The 1,301-nt window shown below is 41.3% G+C and overlaps 1 protein-coding gene across 1 annotated transcript; it reads right to left on the bottom strand.

The window, feature by feature from the left end:
* Positions 1-339: 339 nt before the first annotated feature.
* LOC149221082 (uncharacterized) lies at positions 340-1,011 on the bottom strand. The gene has a single exon (XM_089387315.1). It carries the CDS (start codon positions 1,009-1,011, stop codon positions 340-342), a length of 672 nt encoding a protein of 223 aa, XP_089243441.1.
* Between the last annotated feature and the right edge of the window lie 290 nt (positions 1,012-1,301).

The following is a 1,301-nucleotide window of genomic DNA, read 5'->3' as shown; positions in this document are numbered from 1 at the left end:
TAACCCTCGTCCCTGTGTCATTTTTAATGGAGAATATTCTATTTCTTTGCCTCCTCTGGACCATTGCTTGATGAAAGAACTTTGTGTTTCGTTCCCCCTCTCTTAGCCAGTTAACCCTGGATTTTTGCCTCCACAAGATTTCTTCTTGTTTCCGTCTCTCTTCAAGTTTCCCTACCAGGATCCTTCCTCCTTGGCTAGATCCTCACTCCTACCTGTATTTATTATTTCTTGTTGTATTTGTTTCATCTTTTGTTCTAACATCTTCTGGTCCTTGAGTATATGCCCAAACTCTTCCTCATTCCATTTCTTGATGTGCCCTTTAAGCTCTTTTTATTTCATCTAAAATGTTTGCATCTTATTTCTTCCTCTCTGACTGCTTTGTTTCCACCAGTTCTCTACTTTCTTCATAAAGTTTTTGTCCCTAAGCCAAAAGGCTTCAAATCTGAAGGGTTTTCTCTTGGGGCTAGCTTTAATATCCATTTCGGCTTTAACCGGCCAATGATCCGATCCCATTCCAGGGAGGATCACGGCTTCAATGTAAATATCCCAGTTCATGATCTGTTCTGAGAGGAGGAATCGGTCTAGTCTGGATGCAATCTGGTTTCTGCCTCCCCTCCTGTTATTCCAAGTGTGTATTCCATTTGTAGTCTGAATATCTACAAGTCTTTGCTCTGCTATCCATTCTCCGAATGCTTCCATGTCTGTCTCCATTCTTCTGAGCCTGCCTTTTTTTTCGCTCAGATCTTTTATCATATTGAAGTCTCCTCCTACTATCCAGGGAGAATCACGGTAGAGGGAGCGTATGACTGCCAGGTTCTGAAGGAAGACCCTACGTTCATTCTGTATATGAGGCCCATATACATTTGATAATAGGATCCATTCTTTAGAGCCTAAAATTCTAAATCTCCCTGAGAGGATGCGGGGTATGCTGGTCCAGTCTTCAAATTGGACTTCCTCTGGGTTCCACAAAATTGCTACTCCCCCAGCACTGCCAATTGCATCTTGTCCCATGATCTCATAATATGGCTTAAAATTTTTCATCACTTCTTTTAGTTTGCTCTCCTTTAGTTTTGTTTCTTGGATTAGCATAATATTTGGCTTATCTCTTTTGAGTCTCTCCTTCAAATATCTCTGTTTACCTTTACTGTTCAGCCCTCTGATATTCCAGGTTGTAATTATCATTTTAAAAGTTTTGAGGGTTGTTGGAAGACCTCCGACAATGGTACAACTTTCCCTGAATTCACTAGCATCTCTCCCACCATTTGAATGGTCTCGCTCATAGGCCTTCTTCCTCTTTTCCG

This window comes from Pinus tabuliformis, chromosome Q, assembly GCF_031772625.1.
Source record: "Pinus tabuliformis cultivar Carrire ecotype Pingquan chromosome Q, CPIR1, whole genome shotgun sequence".
Lineage (NCBI taxonomy): Eukaryota > Viridiplantae > Streptophyta > Pinopsida > Pinales > Pinaceae > Pinus > Pinus tabuliformis.
Note: the sequence above shows the minus strand (reverse complement) of the source record. Positions and strands in the feature narration are given on the sequence as shown.

Excerpts from the sequence above, each read along its gene's own strand:
- LOC149221082 (XM_089387315.1), bottom strand. The coding sequence starts at position 1,011 with ATGGGACAAGATGCAATTGGCAGTGCTGGGGGAGTAGCAATTTTGTGG.